Source organism: Centruroides vittatus, unplaced genomic scaffold (assembly GCF_030686945.1).
Source record: "Centruroides vittatus isolate TY-2023 unplaced genomic scaffold, ASM3068694v2 contig_2873, whole genome shotgun sequence".
In the NCBI taxonomy this organism is placed as follows: domain Eukaryota; kingdom Metazoa; phylum Arthropoda; class Arachnida; order Scorpiones; family Buthidae; genus Centruroides; species Centruroides vittatus.
In genome coordinates this window covers 25249-47743 of record NW_027121825.1, presented here as the reverse complement: position 1 = coordinate 47743, position 22495 = coordinate 25249, and the positions used below count along the sequence as shown (strand labels likewise).

Here is a 22495-nt window from a genome sequence, read left to right as displayed (position 1 = left end):
CCAAACGTTCTTTGTTTGTTAAATAATATTCATATAAAACAAAAGCAGAACACGAAATTAACAGAAATGACTGTTATCCCTCAAACTAAATATTGCGTACTGTGAATCCTGTTGGTTTTTTCGGATAGAAACAATAAAAATTATTACCGGTACAATTCTTTAACGAAAGGAATAAATGACTGGCAATCAGCTAGATAAAAACAAACGAAAGTGAAATGAAATTACATTTATTAGTAGGCCTATATATATAATGTCTGCTCGTGTGGGCCGGACTCCTCGCTCTGCTCGCCTGTAGACTTAAATTTCACATTGTATATCTCCGGTGACAGGTCAAATTTTAAAACTCTGTTTGCGTCACGACTTAGATCGAAATGGTTTCTATTTGTATGCAAAAAATTATTTAAATCGGTTAAGCGGTTTCGAAGAAGTTAACACAAATAAAACGTAAGCAAACCACAAAGATGGCGCCGGACAATTGTGCATGCCCATGACATCACTCCTGATGTTGACTCGAAACCTCTCTATAATGGCTGCGTTCAGCAGACTCAACAGTTGTAACTGAGCAAATCGGTAGCTGTTACGTAGCAACCTGGATCTGCTGAACGACGAGTGACGACGTGTTGGAACAAAAAGCTTCATTGGTCAGTTTCGGGTAGCAATAGGTAGCGTAAACGAACGCTACCAAACGTTCCGAAAGAGCGCTACTGTAGAGAGCGCTCCGCAGAAAAATACTCAACAGCTCAGGAACTGTTAAGTCTGCTGAACACAGCCAATGAGAAAGTGGTGACACAGATAAGCGCCGCCATGTCTTTTCCAGACTACTTATGTAGCTGCAGCCACATACTATACTTACTAGTTAGTTGGGGAAACGGAAATAATCTAGCACTTATTTAACACCTTCTTTCCTACTTTTTTAAAAAATTTTATAATTAATTATGTTTAATTACATTAAAAATAATAAAAATGAAAAAAACAAATGTGTTAATTCTGAAGAAAAAGATTGAAAGTACAGTACAATTTCCTTTTTTTCGCCTTAGCGCGAAACTTGACACCGATGAGTCATTGTTTACACAGCTGGATGACCTTGAGAACAGCTGGTGTCGTGTTTCGCGGGACATTCTCATGAAACTCTCGGGAGGAGAAGGGTAAAAAGTAGGGTGAATACTAGATGGCGGGATATTTCAAATTTTTTTTTAATTACGATTTTAATTGAAATTTCCGACCCCCCGACTTAATTAAACGTAATTATAAAAAAATCTATTAATTAAAAAAATTAAAAAACTATTGGATGTTGTTTTTTACATCAGAAAATAGCTTTAAATAACTTTACCGAAGTAAAATCGGCGCGCTAGAACTTTAGAAGGATGAATAAAGTTCCATAAAAAAATCCCATAAAAAAACAATTAAGCGTTAATCGCGCATCATTAAGGGTTAATTAAAATCGCAATAAAATTTTTTCGCGCGGGTAAAAATTTTTCAAAAAATTTGGGGACTGAAAAAACATCCGAAAAATCAAAAAAAAAATGTTTTCCCCGGAGGGTCTAAAAACCCGTTTTCTGTGTATCGCTATGTAAACCGATCGAACTGAGTTCGATTGCGGGTACGAAGGGGTTTTAAAGGGAAATTCGGACAAAAAAATAAATGTCGTTTTCGATTTTTAGAATTTTTATTTTTATTTATTTAACAAGTTTTGGAATTTGTGGGAATCCAGGGACTGATTTTTTTTATTTTTTAGCGAAAATACATTTTAGAAACCCTACTTCCCCAATCGGTTCACCACTGAGTAAAATATCGGGGAATATCGGATGTTAACTTAACGGTCAACAAGTCCTTTCCTAATCGACACATCGACCCGCGAATTTATCGCAAATCTTGTAACGGTCGACTGTCAAATGTGAGAAACTTGACACGTAACTTTAGTCTAAGGAGGAAATCTAAAACAATTGAAAGAAATACGAAACCTTCGTTTAGTTTTCGTCGGTCAGCTATAGACACCTTTGATGTGTCATCGCTACGAAACAAACGGTCACCTGATCAGATTCCCACACTAATTACCCATATAACGCGAGCGCGCCAATCTTCGAGTCCAATCAATCCCTCAGGAGTAGCTTTGACTTGGTGAATTGTGACTTCTCGTCCTTCTCCCCGCTCCCATCCGGATATGGGCCACTCGGAAAATACCTCGACTAGATCCACGATCGTCCTACCAACATCGAATAAACAGGATCCGCAACTATCGAGTCTCGACGTATGATTGTAAACTCTCTCTCTCTCTCGTTTCGGTATATGTACACGGTCGCTTTAAGGTACTGTACAAGTGCTTAGATAGTTGATATCGAGCCGATCTTAAATGTGCTATAAAACGAAGATGAATAGTGTAAATGTATATAGCAGGGGTGGGCAAGCAAGAGTTCAGGGGGAGCCGAAATGTAGGGTATGCAAAACGCATGGGAGCCGCAGTTCTGTACTGTCGTGGCGGATAGTATGGTAAGGCGCGCGATTTTATTATATAATATAAAACAAATATTGAATTTTTTAACAAACATATTTTCACAAAATTGTAAAAATAATAATAAAAAACAGAAATGAACACTTTTAGCAAGAGCCGCATTTGCCCATGTCTGGTATATAGGCTTAGTGCTGTAGCTACTATGCACTCCTTGCTTTAGCTCATTAGTTTTACTTGTTAAACGAGCTTTATGCGGACTTCCGGCGCCAAAGACACCCTATGGACTTACCCATCGCGCTCCCCACTAGAAATTTGAAACGCCCTCCTATTAGACGATAAATTCAGCGGAATTTATCGGCTTGACAGCGAAAGGATCTTACAATCTCGACGAAAATTCGTAGATTACGATTGAGCGGCCTTTACCAGGTCGTCGCCGATCCAAGAGGATTTAAACAGATATCCATAGATCGCCGGCTTCTCACAATTTTGTTTATGATGAACATTTACCTGACGCGTCGAATAACGAGTCAATTCCTTTTTTTTTAATATCCTGAGTGTTAAATAAACATAACGAAATGATACGAAACGTCTTGGAGAACAAAAGTATCGCGTCGTCCCTCCTCCTATTCACCGGGTAAACTAATGCCATTTATTTTTAAAATTATATAAGAAATTACATTTTATATCATTTTTATTTGTGTAGAAATATAAATAATAAAAATTTTCTAAAGTTCAAATACCCATAAAATATCAACAGTACTGTACATAATTATATCATTACAAAAGTACCCGGTAAATATTTTTAAAAAGATGCACTGGATCGGCAATAAACTCAATGGTTCCTTCTGAACAATAAGGATGTGGGATATAATATACACATTTACTAAATTTTCCACTAACAATGTCAAAGGCTTTCCACATTGTCTGATTTATAAATCCGTATCAGATGTTACAGTATTGGCAATCCCACATTTTGGCTATAATTATATCAAAAATTATATTTTTTAAAACAACCATCTGTGGAGTTGCTATTATAAAAGTATGCAAAGGTTTGTTTCCACCTTGTAAATATACCACTTAACAAAGACTAGTGAATGAGTAGCCAAGCCTATGATTTGGTAATGTTACCTGGCCATACTATGTATTAGTATTATACTTGTGTCATAATTAGTGCTTGGAGTTAGTGATGCCAACCAAAATTAAAAACACATTGCTTTTCTTCACCTGTTTCCATACCATCAACTTTTAAGAAAATCAAGTACTTCAAATTTTAAGTTTTTCAGTCACCTACATAAGGATCTTAAAGATGGATAAGGCAGATTGCATTTGAGTAAGCTGTTGTAACCTTTTGAACCGCAGCTAAATCTCAATCCTAATGCTGTGCATATTATTTCATTGGACCATTTTTTAACACACGTTGATTTTTAAGAAATGCAGGCTAGTTGATCCTTTTTAAATGTGTTTTGTACTACAGCTGTCTTAACTTTTTTATAGTTTTTGCAATCTCTAAATTTTTGTATTCAATTCCTAACTAATCTTTTATGGAGATTAATTCGAAGTGTAATTTAGAAATTATTTTAATCATCCTTTTTCAATATGATACTTTTTAACTCATCAATTATTTTATCCTTATTTTTACATTCTCCTAACTGAAATCTTCATTAAATATTGTAGAATTATCTGTTGCTATTAAATGTATTCTACTGTGAGGTGTATTTATAAAACAACTTAATTCCTGCACAATAGACATTATACTTACATATTATTATTGTTATTTATTAAACTAAAATAATAATTTATTATAAGTGACTTATGATAAATACTGCATATTTAATGTATATTTATTATTCATAATCATTTCAATATCAAATTCTATTTTATAAATTTTAAGTTCTAAATTACAAATCTACTGTAATTTACAATACTTTTTATTAAAGTAGATTTGTATAATTAAGGACTTTCATATCAGATATTGTATATCACATATTACAAATATTAAACTATATCAATGCTCATTAATTTATGTATACTGATTTTTTTAACTTAAATTTTAAGCAATTTGGAATAAAAATTTTACATACACAGATTATTAATACTTCACTTACCTGACATAAATAGTTGCTGTTGATTGCTTTCCAGTTCTCTCTTTTGTTTCCTAAAGTTTACGAAACATTAGACATGCTCAACAGCTTCACACTAAAGTTTGGGGTCCTAATACACCCAAATTTCTAAAATTTTGTTTTTGTTGCTTGATCCTGTGATCTGAACAGAAAGGTGATGTAATGTCCAATATTACCAATCTAGGTAATTGATTCCGAAATTTATTTCGATTTTCCGAAAGTTAAGTTAACGGTCCAATTCTAATAAACTTTATGATATAAATAAAATTTGTTAAGTTTGATTCCAGTATCGACAGTTAAATGATATGTAAGATTTCCTTGGATTCTCGCCCATTTAACATTTGGAAATTGAAATTGTTCTTTTGATCGGCCGATAGATTTCCACCGTAAACAGTTTTGAATTTGAATCGAAAATTACACCTTCCCAAAATGTTAAATTTCTTGCTGTGATTGATTAGAAAAAAGAAGTCGGTTGATCTTTTCCATTAATAAAAGTATGTTAAGGTTCCTAAATACACACCTGTTGGGTCAAACGTAATTGTTTCCTGAAACCTTTCTTTTTTTAATTTGTATTTTACAAGAAAAAAATTTTTTTAATATAGCATTTTTAATGCAAGAAATCATTTGAGCAAGGTACAGAATTTCTAAATCAATATCATAATAAAAATATGCTATGAATATTTTACAAAGTCAGATCGTACAAAAAAGTTTGTTTTTTTTTTGTTTTTGACAATTGGAAAATACGCCCAAACACACAAAATTCTATACACCATTGGGCTAAAACATCAGAACCCACATGTACACCATAATACTCTCAGTACTAAAACATTCAGATGAACTTTTTCCTTTTTTCTTAATTCATAATTTGAGTTCAGAAATTTTGGAATACAGTCCCTTCACATTTATTACAACAAAAATACAAATACCAGGATATATTTTGCAAAAATTGTAAAGTAATTGTGACATTGTTTGAAATATACATCTTTTCAATTCTTTTTTTTTTCTGATTTGTAACCGGAGGTAAATTTATCAGTTGTATTGCTCCGATTTCACTGTATACACAGTAAGAATATGTATACATATATTTATATATATATATAATTTCATTTATGTAGAAAGCACGAATAATTAATAAAAGTTACCGGTACATTATTATTGCAAATAATTTTCTCACACATTAAAATATACAAATTATTGACTGTATTCCACGATCAGACAGCGATTATTACAAATATTGGCAAATAGGATTGTGCATTCAAGGCATTTTCGAGAATGTCTGCCTCGACATCCACATCTATGGCAGTGCATATCCATGTAAAGAGCAAAGTCTCGATGCCGGCTTTATTATTATTATTATTATTTGTTTTTTTTGTACAGACATTTATCACAGTGCGTCAAATCATCATTTTTTCACACGTCGAGATACACTGTGGGAGACTGCCGAGAAATTAAAAAGGGGGAGATATCGTGACGGCAACATAATGTGCCACCGTTCCGTTGTACTAAAATGTAATTTTGTCCGTGTATTTGTTACAATCACTACTGTTACATAGTAACAAGGAACCATGGGAAGTATCATAGCGTCTCAAGGCACTGACTGTGCTTACCTCCCGAACAGAGTAATTAAAAATTATGATATTGTGATTTTCAAATCCGAACAATATAAAAAAAATTTTTTGTAAGTTATAAAAATGATGTATTTGGGAGATGGGCATTCAAAAATTTCTATCAACAACAATTATAATAGTAATAATAATAATAATCAAAATAAAATCTACAAAAATGAAAAAATCTAAAATATAAAAACAACAGCTTGCTATACATTTTCCTGATATTTGATCTTGCTAAAATTGGAACATAATGATTGTCCTTTGGGAAGAGTTCATTCAAGAACTGATATTGATAGTCCACAAGGACTAAAATGGATGGATATAATTATATGGATGAATTTCATTGGAATGTCATGCTTCCGATTCTCCTGACATAATCGAATGTACTTGTTCTAATTTCCTTGCCAATTTATTCTTTCGAGAAAACTCGTCTTCTTCAAGAATTAGCATGAGCTGTAAAAAATTATTATATTTAAATATTTATTTTAATAAACAAATAAACATTTTTTCCTAAAATAAGATTATATACATAATTCTGTGCATTATCTGAAGTCTTTGAGATCTGATCTACATTTCTGAAGTACATGGAACTATGCAAAATGTATTACAACTGTTAAAGAAGCAGACAAACGCCTATCAATGATCTACCAAGATCTTTTGAAAATCTCATTTAAAGTATTGGAAATGATTGATGTAATAAACTAAAATTTTTCTTTATTTTACATAAAAATGGTGTTTTAAACATTACCAGATGATTAAATGAAAGGAAACTCAAAAAAGAATGCAAGGATTTTGGAAATGCTTCAATTCAGAACTGACAATGCGATGAACCAGTTCTGCTTGTTATTGCCTTACTATGTATTATGAAAAACATTTAACTTGAATGTTTATTTGCTACAGATTCAAAGAACAACATTTTAAACTCAAATACATAATAAGTTTACAGGAATTCTTACTTTATAAGAACAAGATTTGATTCTCTTTATAGCTGTACTAGTGTACTAGCAGGTAAGCCCAGTGTTGCCTGGGCAAAAGATAAGAACAAACATTAAGATTATTAGATTCTTCTGTACTCTAACCCTTCTACTATATTACATTACAGTATCTGGTTTATATAATTACAAAGGTTATCTTATGTAAGGGTTTATCACACTGAACAACCAGTCTAACACATTTAAATCATTTTTTTAAATTGTATACAGCAGAGGAATAAAGAATTTTTTAAATGTCACTAAGTATGATAAACCCTTAAGTAAGATCACCTTTGTAGTTACATAAATCAAATACTATAATATAACAAACATTACAACAAAATCCATATAAAGAGTTTGGTTATTTCAATCTACCATTTCCATCTTTATCGCAATACTTGAATACAAAATGGTACAATTTCATTGATCAAGTAGACACCAATTGAAAATATGATTTTTGTGAAAAATGGACAAAATATTTTAACTCGGTACCCTGGAAAACCACTTAAAACATCTTTTGTGCAGGCAAATAACCTTGTATTGTGTAATTTTCCTATTCCACCATACTGCTGGGTCTGATAGACAGAAAGGACTGTTATGGAAGGGGATTTGAAGTAATTCAACCAAAATTATTCATTGACCTCCTCCCGGAAGAGAGGATGATCAATGGCGACTAATTAATACTGGTCTGCTATTAATATTTGAAAATTGCTCCACGTTGGATAGGTTGTGATGGCCATGTGATCGAAGTTTCTAACCTTAATGTTCGAAGGACTTCATATGACTTGTTTAAATAAAAAAAAATACCTTGTAAAAATGCCAGAATAATTGCTTTTATGTGATAATAAAGTGTTAAAATTTTGGCAACAGATTGTATAAACTATGTGGGAAGTATGTTCTCATAAATCATACATTTAAAAAAAATTATTGTGCTGCAATTTGAAAAAAATTGTAGACCTAAAATTTCCAACTGTCATTTGCCTGTCATTCCTTAATCTCAAGAACAGAGTTAGGTAGATGAAGGACGAGACCAGATATGGAAAGCTTAGGGCAGGAGGCCCATATTAACGAAATACAAATGTCTGGTTTGGACCTGGAAGTCGTGTTATTTCAATTAGAAATTTCCCCTGAACAGAGTTAGATAAATGACTGGTATGGCTCTATTGCTGACAGGTATGATGTACAGAGGCAAGACCACCACTAAAAGAATTGAGAACGTAACAATGTCACAATAAATAATCACTTGTTAGGGGATGTTCATAAATTATATCCACATTTTTTCTTGAAATTTTATTCTCCCACACTTGTCTGAGTTTCCTCAACCCCTCTCCTCTTCAGACATCAACAAAACTCGAGACCCCTTAAAATCTTCACCATTTTATGAATGATAGCAGATACCATAAGTAGAAACAATACATACAAGAAATTTTGAAATAAATATAATAAAATGCATAAACTATAAAATTTAATGAAATAAACTGGATGTCCACTGAAGATCAACTCCTCCCCTCCCCTTATCAGACTTTGTCTGACTTGTAACCTCCCTCCCTTCTCTCTAGTGTGGATGCCATTTATAGTCAGCCCCTCAGAATTAGTTTGGTTTATTTGGATACGGCAATGTGTGAGCAATCTGCCAAAAGGATGCATTCCAGGAAGACTTATGGGAAGCTGGACCCTATTTAGATGTTACTAATGTGAAAAAGACCCAAAAAAAACTCAACATGCCCAGCTTTGTTGGTGATGCCATTTTTTGCCAATAGATGGTACTACATGTAAATCAGCAAAATCGAATGTAGATAGAAATTAATTGATTTATAGAAATACAATTGACATTTTAGGGTGGAATGTATGACATTATCTAAGATGGAAGTATTTAAAACATAACTGCTGAGTTTCATTGCAATTGGTCAAATTTCCTAGGAGTGTATAGCGAACGAACATCCTCATTTATATATATAAATGAGGATGTTTGTTTGCTATACACTCCTAGGCAATTTGACCAATATATATATAAACAAATCATAAAATGATCTAGTCTGTTGATACATTGATTAGATTTACTTCTAATGTATGTAAATCTACCACAATGAAGACTTTGTTCTGTAGTGCAAAACATTTCTATTTATTTCCTATTTACCAAAACACAATTTAATCGCAAAGGATTAAATTAAGTGTTTAGACATAGAAGTCAGTGATTGATACAAGGTAGTCATATACAACCAACTCCTCATGTTACCAAGCTCTTTTCACACTACTTTGCAAGTTCTAATGACCTGTTATTTTAAAATAAAATATTGAAAACCAGGAATAATGTAAATCATATAGCCTTATTAAACATTTCAGAATGATATTATTTAAAATTTATTTTTGCTGTTTTTGTAATATCTGAAACAAAAGTATTATAAAGGGGCATTTATAAAGTGTTTGAAAAGAATATTTACACTTAAGATAGGTTTAATGAAAAATTTTTTAAATATTAGTAATTAGGATTCTTAGTTTTCAAATTTAAAAATTTATTTGCATTTATTTTTTCTATATATTTTTCAAATTTATTTATTAGACCAGATATATTTATTTTTCAAATGAATTTCAATTCAAGTTAAGTTTGTAGACAATAAAATTTATTGTAAAACATCAATCATTCTCATTAAATGTAGTATAAACAGTTTGTAGTATTGTAGTTTGTAGTGTAAACAGTTATTTGTTATATAAAAACACAATGAAATGAAAATAAGATAAATCAATTTGCAATTTGAACTAAATTTTCACTATTAAATGTAAATATAGTGAATAAAAATACAAATAATTATTTTAAAACCACCTTACCTGATCATTATATTTAATAGCATAACTGTACAAATCGTATAGAGCAACATTTGTGTTGAATTCATGTGCATGGAGCTAAAATAAAAAATAATAATTAAAAATTGATTTCAATATTTCTTACACTTGATATATAAAAAATGTCGAGAGGCTTATTTTTTGATAAAAAAAATAATTCTAAATAAAAAGATTAAGTATTTTATAAAAAAAAATTGTTCAAATTTAGTTTGAACTCATTATACAATAGACTCAACATCTGTGATTACAGTAAGTGATCAAAATTAGTAAGTTCCAAAACATAAAAGGTTATTATATATTATAAAAAATTCTATTATTATAATCAGAACTCAGTTACTATATCATTAACTTTGGGTAAAAAATTCTTTTGACGCTTTCTTTGATGCTAGCAGTCTCAACATGTGGCTGATAACATACAATTGTTTCCAGATTCCAGTCTAAGTTAATCATCTTAATCATTCATTATTAGCTAACAATACAATAGTTTATATTGCTGGCATTATGCTAGCTTTTATTGAAGTTGATAGCAGTCACATATTAATTAATAAATAATTAATCCAATAAATCTTCCGAGTTATACATTTTTAAATTGTCTTAATATGTTCTTTTAATGTTAGAGTCAATGAAACCTAACTGTATTCTTATTTACTTACTTCACATAACACTTCAAGTCAAGTCATGGCTTCTATCATACGGTATTTTTGAATATACTGACTTTCACCAGACTTTTATGTACCTTTATTCATATTTCACCCGACCATAGTCCACTGTGCATATATAAAGGTGAAAAATTCAAAACTACCAATGTCTTGAAATTCATAAAAAGAATTTATTCATTCCCAAATAAGTTATTTCACCAAGCTTCTTATGCACTTCCATGATTATTGAGTCCCTTATGTTTTTTAAATTTTCTTTACTACTCCCAAAAAAACAAAAAGCATACCAGCACTACAAAATTCATTACAAATCTGCTATATTCTCTAAAGTTTTAATACTATGTTTACTAAGAACAATCTTATATTGATTTCTTCAGACTTCTTATTTATTTTAGTTAAATACATGATTTATATTTGAAAATATGAAAATAAACACATTCAATTAAAATATAATGAAAATATATTTACTATTAAACAAAATTAGTAATAATTTAATTTGTTTTCATAACATTGTTTTAAAATTTTCTTTAAAACATACAAGTCAAACATACATCAAAATGATACTGATACATTAATTAATTTCAATGGTCAAAATCTTGTAGATTTTATTGATTGATTAATCTTTAATTTAGAAAAAGTATTACTAAACTCAGAGTTAATGAACAGATTAAACATTATTTTTATCAAAATATTAATTAATTTAGTTACTAATAAAAATGATAGATTAATTTTACTTAAAAATATTTGTGAATTATTTATTAAAAAATAAATATAGAAAATGCATACTCTAGATTCTTCAGCCAACATAGCATTCATATCTTGATCACTTATGGCACACATTATTTTTATATCTTGATAATATCTGTAAAGTAAACATTCATATATAAGCAATTTATAAAATAATTTTTTAAATTTTAATCCATAAAAAAAACATACCTTTCTACCCAATCTTTATATACTGGAATATCCTTAGCATAAAGCAATTTACTGCTTGGTGAATCTTTTCCTAGCCTGTGATCTGACGTAGAACAAGCATCCATAAAAGTCTGTGCCACAACAGATAAACAAGAATCAACAATATTTGATTTGTTGATATCAAATACAAAATTTGGATTTTTGATAAGGTTAACCCAAAATCGAAGAGGCAAACTAAATAAATCAAATAAATATTAATACAGCAGCTTATATGTTCTGTAACACACATGAAAAAAATTATACCTGTTTGATTTCCACGTGTGCACGACTTCAGGATCTGTAATTCCATGCTGTAATGCTTGATCATCCAAAAAGTCAAACATATACTTTATAGCTAATGGCAAAGCACTTCCACGATGAGCAATTGAAAATATTGTTTCAAACAGATCATCAACAAACTTTTGAAGAGTTCCCTAAATAAATAAATGTAAAAACAAATCAGTAACAGAAAATAATAACAATAATTTGAAATTCAAATATTACTCATAATTTATATACTTTAGTTGCGAGAAGACGTGTAAGATATATTTCTGAAACCATCTTATTTCCTCTTTCACCTTCTTTTGATGGTTCCATATCATGCTTAACCTAAAGAGAAAATGTATATACAAATTTTATTATTATTGAAATATTAAAAACAATCTCTACTTTAAATTTAAGTTATATAATCAGATTATTCTAGAAAATGAGATTTTATATAATAATTGATTGAAAACAAATGATAATACAAGCTAAACATGTTTTACTGTTTAGTGTGTAACAACATAAATACAATAAAGAAATATATTTACTATACTTAAATGAATAGAAATTCTTACCAGATGCCAAAATTTATAACCATCATGATGATCATGATTAAGAGGTGACGTTGCTCTACTATGAGGTGGACTGGTTTTCAGAGAAAATGGTAATGTTTCTGAAATGTTAAAATTCATTAAAATTAACTTACTACTCTACATATTAAGAAATGATCATTTGATTTAAAAAATGGTGGCAGCAAATGTCACATGTGAATTTAATATGATAAAAATAATAATGATTATAAAAAAATTCAACTTTATATACAGTTTAACCTGATTATAACATCATCCAGTCATCCAGGGAACCGGCAATTTTTTGATGTTATAAATGAGTGTTATCATCTGAGGGGTCATAATTTCAGTCTCATAAAAAGTACCAAGTGTGTTCAAAAATTTATTGTAAAATTCATTGTAATTTAATATCATATGTACTACCATAAAATTATTTCTTAATGGTAATACAATATACTTATCTATTTAATAATTTATTATCGTTTGTATAAAAATGCAAAATACACGTTTAAATCAACTTTATTTACATTATTATGTCTAAGTGTACATTGATGTAATTAAATATCCAAAAATTACTTTTATAATAAATTTCTATTTGTTCTAAGTTTCAATAATGGTGGAACTTCCGGTTTTGAGAATAATGTCAAATCAAAAGGCAACAAAAGTTTAAAGTAATGCATGCCAATTAAAAATGGTTCAATTATTTCTTTATAAAGTATTTAATATATGATATATTAAAAATAATAGAATTAACAATTTAGCATAAAATAATTTAAAAATGAGTACATAATAACTGATTGTTATGTTGTTTAAAAGTGTGGCAAATCTCACTCCACCAAAGTCAGGTGGTGAGAGTACCACTCACAGTCGTTTAAGGAAGTAGATTCTGACCCTACGACTGAACATGTAGTATTTTTTTGTTAAATAAAATTTCTAATCTAATTTTGTAAATTTGGAAGTGCTTCAAATATGACATTAAAACAGGGTTTTATGTCATTACAAGTGGGTTTTTTAATATTATCTAGTAAAGTAAAATCGTGGGATCGATAAAAATTTGACATTATATTAGGGTTGTTGTTACATTACATCCATCCGATGATGTTATAATCAGGTTAAACTGTGTGTGTATGTATATATATATATATGCAGCCCTTGTCATTATTAATCAAGATTTTTCATACCAGGTTATTATTTATGAAATAATTAAGACATGAAATAAATTTCATCTAGATCAAATAATTAATGTTCTATTTTATTTGCAGCTGATATTAAATTATTAGCTAATCATAGTAGTCCAAAATCTTTACATCATTAATTAAATATGATCAAATTTAATTTATGTAAAATGTTATTCAGTGCTTATTAGCAATAAACAATTACAATCACTGTCTGATAATTAAGGCATGGATCAAAAGTACAACAAATTTACTTTATTGAACTTTTCAAGTTTTTTTTCTAACATGTAATTTTTATCTTAATTATTGAACAGCCCTCATATTGTCTTCATTAAACTAACTAATCTGAAAGAAATATTACTATGCAAAATAATACAAAATAATTTTAAGTGACTGAAAATTTAATGAAATTAATCAATAAAATTATAAATTATGTTTGTTTAATGATTGAAGAAAACATTTTAATGCACTTATTCTGATCTTCTAAAATCCAATTAATACTTTATCTTACACTTAAATGAAAATTGAAAAAAATTTATTCATCAAATATCTACATTACTACTATATAAAATCTTAAAAAAATATTTTATTCATTTTTAATATGTAAACCATTGAAAATTATATTTTTTTGGATCAATCAAATACACTGAACCATATAAAGCTGTATTAAACTGCCTAAAGAAATAAGGGCTTTTGGCAAATTTTCATTGTTAAAAAAAAGAAAAACTTATATAAAGATTGTTTCTATGTTTTGTCATTAAATTTTAAAGAATTAGACTTAAAACGGCTACAGATTGTTGGACAAATTTATTTTTTGGAAGAAGCTACAGTATATTAAAGTCTAATAAATATTATATTAAATAATAATTTTCAACATTTTTTGTTTTAATTAAAAATAATGCTTTATTTTAATTTCTTATAATAGTGCTATTTAACAAGACAATTCACAACTTTAAGTTAAGAAACATTATAGAATAATTATGCATACCATATTTGTGAGATTTCTCAATTTTTTCATTTATTATTGGAATATTATACATTGTCTGTTGTCTTGGAACTAAAGTCAATAAAGCTCCATCAGGAACCTAAACATAAATTTAAAATACCTTTCAAAAATTTCAGTTAATTTTTTTTAATAGAAATGATAATTTCTTTGTAGTTTTGAGTTACTAAGTTGTATAATAACAAGACAATTATTACAATAAAATATTAGTATCTAATTTTAAAATTTTGAAATATTTGAACATAATTCAGAGTATTATTATTCATTTTCACTATATCATTTTTTTAATCTTTAATACTATTTCAATCTCATTATTTTATTCTTTTTAGTTATGATTTTAAAAACTAAAATATTTTTCAATTTTATAAAAATATTTCACTTCCTATTACAAAAAAAAATATAATAGAAAAATTTTCTAATATTCAATTACATAAAAAAAGTATATTATTGTTAGAAGCTGAGATAAAATTTTTAATCTAGAAAATCAAAAAATAAAATAAAATGATTTTTCTAATAAAATATGCTATTAAACAAATAAATAAATGTAAAAATAGTAATAAAATTGCTATTTTTACATTTATTTAACAAATTTTTGCACCCAGTGAAATAAGAATTCTAAAAATGAAAAAGCCTCAAAAGTTATAATCTAGTACATTGTAAAAATTTGAGATATTTTCACTTTTTGGTCTGTTTTATGATCATTCAACTTTATTACCAAAGTTTTATGACTAATAAAATCTTATTACATGTTTTGATGCAGAATTATGGTTAAAAAAAAAAAAAAATACATTTCCAGGAACAGAGTCTTATAATACTAATTTCTACGGGAAATTACAATCCAATTTGCAACAGTTAATTTAATAGTAGTTTTCCAGTAACTAATTATAATTAGATCATAAAACAGAATTTTCTATTTTATGACATACTAAATATTTGAAATACTTTCAAAACATTTTTAATGTAAATGTATAAAATAAAATAAATATGGTAAAAAATTGTATATTACTTTTTGCTTCAAAATTGTTAATTTATTTTTTTACATTTAAGTTCTTAAAAAAAAAAAAAAATTGCTAATCTAATTAACAAATGATAATTCAAGAAAATTTTCTTCCTCTGAATTGACATAATACACAGAAATAAAACTTAATACAAAAATAAAGAATTAAATTAATGTATTTTAAGCACAAAAACAAAAACATTAGTTTAAAAAAAAAATTATTTTTATTCTATAAAAAAGTTTTCCTAATACAAAATAAAAAATTTTGACTTACTTTATAGTGAGCAAGTGTATTTATTCGTTTCCATTCTCCTTCGATTTTATTTGTGGTATCTTCATCAGATAGTATTAATCTACCCGAAGTACCTGTTCTCCATTCTGTAAATTAAAAATAGAGAATAAGGAATAATAATAAAGAAATATCATAAATATATGTTTTAGAAAAATTAATTATAAACTGGAAATACAGATTTACTCATGTGTAAGAAATAAGAAGTGTAAAATTTTGATAATATATCATATATATCAATAATATGTCATGAAATATATCATGACATGTTACAGGAAAACAATATCTAATAATGTAGTGTTAAAAGTGAGCTAACATATGAAATTATTTGAAATTAAAAATAAAATAATCAAACTGCATTTTAAAATGCTTCTATGTTAGCAAAATATTATTTATTTAAAAATATAATATTTCTAGTATTTTGAAACAAAATTTAAATGAATCAGATGAATTTTAAAGATAAGTAAATTAATTTTTATTTAATTTATTAAAAAATAATAATAATTGTTTGGTATAAATTTGAAATTATTATGTTGCATATTTTTAAAATTGTTGCATTTTCATGTATAGTTGAATGAAAATATCCATAATCCAGAGGTTATAACTGGTATTGTAATCATTTTATATATATTTCAATGAGCTTTAATCTGAAAACAAACAGAAATGTACAGTACATTCATGCCTGTGTGTAATCGGCATTAAGAATGGTTATGTCAACAAAACATGCTACTTTATAGTCTTTATCAATTACAATAATTCTAATAAGCACTTATCAAAAAATTTCTTTTCCCAACAAATTTTGTATTTTATTCTGTAATCATACAATAAACTCAAAACACCTTATAGATAAGCAGCCGTGTTTATTAGGTACTAACTAACATTTTCGATCGTATTTAACGACCTTCTTCAGGAAAAAACATAAAAAAATCGAACAGAAAGACACTTTGCAGTAACGGACAAGCGTTTGGAACGTTTTTTTAAATGCAATCTAAATAGAATTGCGTGCGCCATCTCTACATCAAAGAGCATTAAATAACACAAAAACATGAGAATAAAGTAAAAGCAGATGAACAGTGAAATAATAATATGCTCCGTGGAGACATTAAAATAAAAATAAAATACAAACAGAAAAATACGGTGCGGGCCGAGTGGCTCACATAACAGAGGGAAAAGAGGATGGGAGCTGTGTGGAGATTATAACGGACGGGTTCAGTCCTTGAGTAGGCTTCTGCGTATCCGTCTTTCTGACGTTTACGTGCCTCCTGAGCGCCATGCCGCAGATACTTTACTGGCCTCTCGGAAGTTTATGGATTGTCCTTTCTGGCTAGCTTTGCAGATGTGCCATGCCTCAGTATAACGAAGGTGCTTTATGTTACGGACTGTTTGTATTAATTTTGCTTGGGCCCATTCAGCTTGGACTTCCTGGGAATCTGTTAGGACATAAGTTGCCAACGCTGTACAAGGCTGTTCGTTTCTTATGTTTCTCTGATGTTCCGCCAGCCTTTCCTTGAGTGTTCTTCTGGTGGCTCCAATGTAAAATAATTTATTCTGCCTCCGTGCATCCGTAATCGGGATTTTGTAAACTCCCGGGAGGGAGTAGGTGTCCGGGGCGTCTTTATCAGCTCTTAACAGCTGGTATATAGTGGGATTCCGTTTGTATATTATTCTTTTGTTTGTAGCAATTCCCATACATCTATATATGTTGCTCAGTGCTGCACTGTAGTCCACTAATGTAAACTCCTCTGTATTTAGGAAGTTTCGCCTCTTATTGCGTGTTGTGGTCAGGCTAGTGAGGGCTTTATGACTGATCCCGTGTTTCTTAGCTAACTTAATGATGTACTTCATCTCTTCGTTTTTGTCTTGGGTGCTACTACAGTGTGTATGGGCTCGTTATTCTGTAATATTAATCTACACCAAATTATAATTAATTTTGAGTACATAATGATTAAGTATATTTTAGTATTAGATTAATATTGACTTTATTTTAGAGCAGAGAATAGAGAGAACATTTTTAATACAGAAAGACTCCACTTAACGCAGGGGATGCGTTCCTAGATGACAAAGCACTAAACAAAACAGCATTAAACAAGGTCATTTTAACACAGAGTAAATAGGGAAAGGGGAACACACAACCAAAAATAAACAGATTTTACTTTAATTTTAAGTTATATTATTATTAAAATTAATATAAAAATATGTTAAACAACACAAACATATACACACAGAAATGTAAAGTTCATTTTTTGTGATGAAGGTCCTGGCTCTTTTGAAATTCTTGTTTTTTTGCAATAAAGTCACATAGTTTCATTTGTTGCTTTCTTTTCTTAGGTAAATGTCGGTAGCAGAAAATTGCTACCAGATTTTAAAAGGAGTGCAAAAGCAAAACGAGGTGTTTTGCTTTTGCACTCCTTTTAAAATCTGCATCATTCGCTACAGTTTGATCAACAATTTCGGTTATCATTACTAAACTTTTATTAAGGTAATCTGTATAGAAATTCTTTGGGTTTTTCATTTTCAGAATCACTATTTTCCAGTTCTACATGAATTCCTTGTTCTGCCAGTTCTTGAAGGTTGTTGTTGGTAAGGCTCTCGCCAGAAACCTGCAATAACCCCTCAATATCCTGCTTGTCTACATCTCCTATCCTGATGTATTGATTAGGTTGACCAAATTGTCAACCTAACGATACAGTGATGGGATCTTCTCGTTGAGAATTCTTGGATATCTTCAACCATAACTTCTTCCACACTCCATTTGTGAATTTATCAGTTAATTCTTGCCAAGCAAAGTCGATATTTCTTATGGCATCCATGACGTTATATTTTTTCTAAAATTGCACAAAACAAACGTAGATTTAAGGGAAGTACAGCACTATGACAAATTGCCATGTTTTGCTGATTGGTTCGTGTTTGGGGATAATTGTATTATTTATGAATCAATAAAATGCCGCAATAATTTGAATTGGCATAAATTTTGAGTGTTTTTTTAGGCTTCGAGCAGACTGCATTATATCAAATCAGCATTACGCAGGCTCTTACTGTACAGATATTATTATATATAGATTTAAAAATATTTCCAAAAATAGTCTTTAAAATAATATTTGATCCTTAGAGTTAACAGCATAAGAATATATTACCATAAATATATTTGTTAAATATTTCATTTTCAAAATAATCTACTTTTCTTTTTTCATATGATGAGTAATTATTTCAAAGTTTTAAATACATTACCTAAGTCCAATCCTTCTTTACTTGGTCTTTGAGAAAAAGGAGTATTTCGATATATAGCATCTAACGCTTTCTCTTTAACTTGAGACAGAGTATCACAGTCTAAAACTTTCACAGGAGTTTCAATATTTTCTCCTGGAAGTTCTAAACCAGACATGTATGCTGTCTGTGGTGACATTGATACAAATACAATCTGAAAAAATAAAAAAATAAAAATAAAGTATAAAATAAAAACACACACAAATAAAATTTAAAAAAATAAATCTTTTTTTTGCAACAAACAAGTATAATCCACAGTTAACTAAAATAGAATAAGAATATTATAACAACACATTATGCATGTACATGAAAATATTTAGCTGATATACAGCATTTACCATGCTTTTATATTCAATTGATTGTCTAATTAATTTTTCTTCTGATAATGAATAACGTGCTTCACTGGTAATAGAATCAACTGGTCCTTTATCTACTTGTTGTTTGATTGCTCTATATAACATAAACAATGGGTCACCTGCACATTCCTATCATAAAAATAGAAAAAAATTATAAATATGTAAATATCTTTGTAAAAAGATATGATGATAAAACAGAAAAATTTAATTTTATTCTTAATTTTTAAAATTAATATTTTAAGAATTAATATGATAAAATTTTAAAAGTATCTATTCTATCATTGTAATCTAGATACTTATTTATATATAAATAATATTCATACATTATAAAAAATAATAATAAATAAACACTAAACAGGTTTAGCAAACATTATTTTCAAGTAAATGAAATCTGCTGTATTGTATCTTCTAGTTTATATAACTTCTATCAATTTTGTGCATGTTCCAATTTATTATTTAGACTTCAAAACAGTAATCAGTTCAATTTTAAGAAATTCTTCCTATGCATTATAATATAATGCATATGAAGAATGTCTTAAAATTGAACTGATTACTGTTTTAAAATGAATATAGACATGGCAATCATATAATGTGATTTTGTTAACCATCTAAAAGAGGGAATTTTGGAAAAGTACACTAAACTGTTATGTTCTTCAAAACTGACTATCAGCAAAGTTCAAGAATCGCTCAGGAACAATTAATTCTCAGATGTTTTATTTAAATGCAGTTCAGATCAAACTTTTTCGTCGATCCCTTTTCAGTCATAAGTACAATTTGCAATAGAGCCCACATCAATAATTTATGTTTACTGAAAACAACTACAGGGACAATCCTATAGTTGTTTTCCCATTGAATGGAAGCTCAACATTCTCCTGTTTTTCCCAAAGTGTGATCTGTGATTCAGTTTCACACTGAATGCCAAGCATTTTGAGGACTAAGGCTTTTATCACCAGTTTCATAAAAGTATCAACAAGTGGCAATTCTGGCAGTATGCAGCGCAACTCCTTCTTCAACAAATAGCAGTAAAATTCATCTTGAAAGAAACTTTTTCCACTTTTTACAGGTCCTCAAAAAATCACTGTGGAAATTTACTGTTTTGCACATGTAATTATGTACAATTTTCCACTCTGATATTATTTTTGGTAATATGACAGAATCAAAAAGAGCATCATGGATGTTTCTCAGCTATGCTTGACATAATGATGTGGCAGTCTGCAAGTTGCTATGAAGTTGAATGTTTGTCTCCATAAGATAGCATGGGGCACAATGATCTTCAAGAATTTAAATGTTTATGCAACTTTATTTTATGTCCAAAAATACAGACAAATCATTTTCTGGTCCTTCTGAAAAGCACCTCAGCCATCCATCATTTATTTCAGCTAAACTTGTTTCACATTAACCCATGCTATTGAAAAGTTTTAAGGGCTCCCATAGGAAACCTTTGAAAATGTCACTGTTCAACAAACAAAACAACATATGACATTGAAATTTGACATGTGCAGAGAAGACATTTTCAAAATAGCCAATAGGAGAATGCAATATGGAGAATAACTATGCATGAAAAAAATCAGAAAATTGCCACCTTATGCATGTACCGGTACGTGTATTAAAAAAAGTGCATATAATTGCAAGTTAATATTACATACTTATCACAAATTAAGGTTTTCATAATAAATCTTATTATGTAATTAATTTAAAAAGTAAAAGATTTATAATATGAAATTAAGTCTCTTATTTTCTGGACAAACCTACAGAATATAAATTATGAATGATGATAATATAAATAAAATATAATAAAATTAATTTTTTTCTTTAAAATATTTTGTAATTCTTTCACTGAAACATTTAAGCTTAAACATATAATACCTTTAAAAACTTGTACAGGAGGAAAGTGAACCACGAAGATAACATTTTTTCAGCAACAGATTCAGTCCTATAAATTAATATGTTTTCTTATTATTATTCTACAAAATAATTTTACATAATATATTTTTCTTATACTTAATCTTATATATTTACATACATATTAGATATTTACACAAATATCTTGCAAGGAAAAAAATCTTGAGAATTACTTTTTAATCAAACAGCAAAACAATAACCTAGAAACCTTACGTTCAGATATTTTAAATTTAATATATATTAGCCCCATTGTAAAAAGTTTATTATAAAATTATTTCTTAAAATTTTTCAATAAAAAATTATATATATAAATTATAATTTGTAGGTGACCGATTTCTAAAATTTGTTATTAATTCTTGTTGTTTTTTTACTTAGGGAAAAGGACTAAACTAGTTATGCTTAAATAGTCAGGTATTATCTACTTATAACATTTGGACAAATTGTGTTTTATTTTCGATCTTTATGGAAAACTTTTGATGTCTTTATTACTACAGTAGAGCATCGATTATCCGACTCAATTGGGGACTGGGGTTGGTCGGATAACTGAAAAGTCGGATAACCGAAAAGTATGAAAAAATACATTATTAGTATAGTGTATTAGGCCTGGTTTAAATACTAGCCTCCCTTTCATGGTCGAGCCAGTGCTGCCAGCTAAAACATGCAAAAATTTAACAAAAATAATATTAAAGTAGCCAAGACATAACCAAATATTGTAACGCCACATCACTAGCGGACATTTGAATTTGCTGACTAGAACGCGGTCGGTTAATCGGGGGTCGGATAATCGATGCTTTACTGTATTTAGTTATTTAATTTTTCTTCTTTTACTAAAAATATTTTCATGTAAGTTTTTTTATTTTATTTTGATACTGTTTTTGTTTCCAAAAACATATTCTAAGTATATTATCTAATTTATTTCTAGAAGCTGCTAGATCAATTTTGGAAATTTTTTTTAAAATTTATTCTATTGGACTATGAACCCAAAGTTGAGTTTTAATTAAACACGTGGCTTTATTTCCATCTTTATTTAGTTGATACTAAATAAAGATGGAAATAAAGCCAAGTGTTTAATTAA

The 22495-nt window shown here is 28.7% G+C and overlaps 1 protein-coding gene across 1 annotated transcript in view; it reads right to left on the bottom strand.

The window, feature by feature from the left end:
- Positions 1 to 5157: 5157 nt before the first annotated feature.
- Positions 5158 to 22495, bottom strand: part of LOC136972241 (plexin-A2-like) — a 42329-nt gene continuing 24991 nt past the window's right edge. The window contains exons 19-30 of the mRNA XM_067266795.1: positions 21385 to 21451; positions 19501 to 19647; positions 19127 to 19316; positions 15884 to 15987; positions 14598 to 14694; positions 12441 to 12538; positions 12121 to 12210; positions 11866 to 12035; positions 11584 to 11796; positions 11434 to 11509; positions 9977 to 10051; positions 5158 to 6632 (exon numbers count right to left, since the gene is read on the bottom strand). Of these exons, the coding sequence (XP_067122896.1) occupies positions 6531 to 6632; positions 9977 to 10051; positions 11434 to 11509; positions 11584 to 11796; positions 11866 to 12035; positions 12121 to 12210; positions 12441 to 12538; positions 14598 to 14694; positions 15884 to 15987; positions 19127 to 19316; positions 19501 to 19647; positions 21385 to 21451 (1429 nt within the window). The 3' untranslated portion in view covers positions 5158 to 6530. The remainder of the gene's footprint in view (positions 6633 to 9976; positions 10052 to 11433; positions 11510 to 11583; positions 11797 to 11865; positions 12036 to 12120; positions 12211 to 12440; positions 12539 to 14597; positions 14695 to 15883; positions 15988 to 19126; positions 19317 to 19500; positions 19648 to 21384; positions 21452 to 22495) is intronic.